The sequence below is a fragment of the Sphaeroforma arctica genome, assembly GCF_001186125.1.
Source record: "Sphaeroforma arctica JP610 unplaced genomic scaffold supercont1.3967, whole genome shotgun sequence".
NCBI classification, from domain to species: domain Eukaryota; class Ichthyosporea; order Ichthyophonida; genus Sphaeroforma; species Sphaeroforma arctica.
Window position 1 is genome coordinate 1 of NW_014036591.1, and position 2,857 is coordinate 2,857.

Genomic DNA, 2,857 nt, shown 5'->3' on the forward strand with positions numbered 1-2,857 from the left:
ACTATCGTGCCTGTGGGCCCCAAATACATGTTAAAAGTTTATTGATAGTTTACCGAGGTTGATAGTTTAGTTGGTATGATAACGGAAGCGTCATGCCTATCTTAAAGTGAAGAGCATATTTGTTATATCTATAGTTTGGGTCCTATTGTTTTCGCCTGGATAACTTAGCTTCACTATATATTGCTTATCGACTTTTCGCGACCATTCAGCGCTGCAAACGTTCTTTAGGGTTTCACGAAAATTCTAAAAGTGTGCCGATTTACAACACCCTTAAATGCTTGAACAAGCTATGATAGCAAGGGGGAATTTCGGTACAAAGGTAAAGGCGGTCGTTGTGTGAATAAACGTCCTATGTGGTAAAAGGGCCGTCGAATTCAATTGTTTAACTGGCGTTGGCATGGCAATAGAGTAGTCATGGTACAACATGCTTCTCATACGTTTCTTCCGTGCACAGCTCACCCTTGAACATCACTGCTTCGTGCGTGCGCACCAAACTAAAACCAAGTTTTTTCAGCAGCTGAATACACCGCGTGTTGCGCGTGTCTGTGGTAGCCTCTATCCTATCGATACTGTGCCTGCTACTGAGACTTCTGATCAACCCCCTGAGTGCTTCGGAGGCATATCCTTTGCCCTGCGACTCTTGTGCGAAGCTGAATCCGACCTCCACGCTGGCCGATGAGGAAGGCAACGGGTGCAGCCCTGATTGGGAAGGCAATAGGTGCAGCACTGGTTGGCAGGGCAATAGGTGCAGCCCTATATCTCCCAATAGTTCATCCGTATCTGCCAAGGCAACTGTATTTAATTGTCACAAGGATTAGCCACACGGCACGGTATAGTACACACAGTGAATGACATAGAGAAAGATACTCGGATTCAACTAAACCTTAAAACCTAAAATCCTAAAACCCTAAGCTCTCCACGAGCATTACGACATTCATAGACGGGCGCTGATAGGATATAATTGATAGGTACACCGGGCCGACAGAGGGCAGTGGAGCCAAGCCTTGACAACCGTTGCTATGTCACAATGTAGGTTAAAGGTGTTTTTGTTGTGGTAGATATATAGTGCACTCCAATCTCCAGCTGTGAATATATATCACAAACAAGAACTGCATCACCGCAACTGACCATACAGGTGCAACAACAGATATATACCATTAACGTACAACAACAGATATATACCATTAACGTACAACAACAGCTGTATATAACAACAGGAAACAAGAACTACACCACCGCAACTGACCATACAGGTGCAACAACAGATATATACCATTAACGTGCAATAACAGATATATACCATTAACGTACAACAACAGGTGTATATAACAACAGGTACAAGTAGTACCAGTAGTGCAAGCCCATACGCAAGAGAATGTCGTCTCGTTCATTTAAATACCCACCACTGAATAGGCGGGCTCTCGTTGAAAGTAGGATTTAGGGTTTAGAGTGTGTGGCTGGTGTGGCTCATTGTACCACTACCGGTTGCAGCACTCCAAGCATTTAAGGACAATTCGATACCCATCGCAATTCACAGTGAACAATACAGACTTCTACGCTTGTGTAGTAGTACACACACATGTATTCATACATACACAAACACACATTCATACATACACACACATATTCATACATACACACACACACACACACATTCATACATACATACACGCACACATACACACACACACATCCATACATACACAAACACAAATCCATATATATACGCACACACATTCATGCATACATACACACACACATCCATACATACACGAATACACATCCATATACACACACACACACATTCATACACACACACGCACATTCATACACACACACGCACATTCATAATAGACTCGGGTTTCTTCAACCAAAGCGTACAAGGCTTCCAGAGACCACAAACAGCCACTGGGCAGTGAAAACACGCACGACACCCACTACCACACAACGAAAAATGCTCACACCGGAAATCTGAAGCCAGCCATCTGGCTGTAGGGTGTGCATAGCCTGCATAGTGCTTATAAAGGCTGTTGCTTGCTGAGTAGTCATGAGATCCCATCCTTGGTACTGAGCCACAACCGCGTCTGAACGGTACGACAGGAATGGGTTCACGTCTGCCGGGTGCATGCGACGCAATACCAACTGGGAAGAAGGGGGTGGGTGCAGTTACTATGCGTGTTGTAGGGTTTAGGGTTTTTGGTGCTTGTCGGTGGTCCTGCCGATCCACACACAGACATGCACATATACGAATATGAAAACACTGAACCTTCACAACGAGTGCCGCTCCTATGCATACAGGAACGAATGGGTAGACACAGCTAGACACAAGCATAGGGTTTTAGGGTTTTAGGGTTTTGGGTGCACGTGCTTCCACGTGTCCAGATACATGCGAGCACCGTGGATTGCATGTTGAAATGTGAGTGTATCACTTCAAGTGTACCTTCCACTGCAATAGCCTTGTTGTGGGTGTGGGTACGGCCCGCATTCTCTTTGCATTTGCACCTATAATTGTTCATTAATTAAATAACAGTGTGATAGTAAACAGGGTATGCACATAGATATATCACGCCACGCACGAACACAATTTAATATAATAGAACACGCAATTTCAATCTTGTATGTTGAAATCTCCTCATGAAAGACATGGACATGTAAGTAAAGCACAAAGTGCAGGTACATGGTATAGATATACAAATTTACATGTATAAATATATGTGTATGTATTTGTATATGTATATATGGATGTATGAACATACGTATGTATGTAAGTTTGTAAGTATTTATATATGTATGTAAAAGTATGTGAGTATGCGTGTATGTATATATATATATCGATTCACACACACACATATATATA

General features: G+C 43.0%; 1 protein-coding gene across 1 annotated transcript; it reads right to left on the reverse strand.

Moving 5' to 3' along the window:
• Positions 1-36: 36 nt before the first annotated feature.
• SARC_13962 (hypothetical protein) lies at positions 37-2,142 on the reverse strand (the record flags this gene model as incomplete). The annotated part of the gene is made up of 2 exons (XM_014291907.1): positions 37-792; positions 1,965-2,142. 2 exons carry the CDS (start codon positions 2,140-2,142, stop codon positions 413-415), a joined length of 558 nt encoding a protein of 185 aa, XP_014147382.1. The 3' UTR covers positions 37-412.
• Positions 2,143-2,857: the final 715 nt, after the last annotated feature.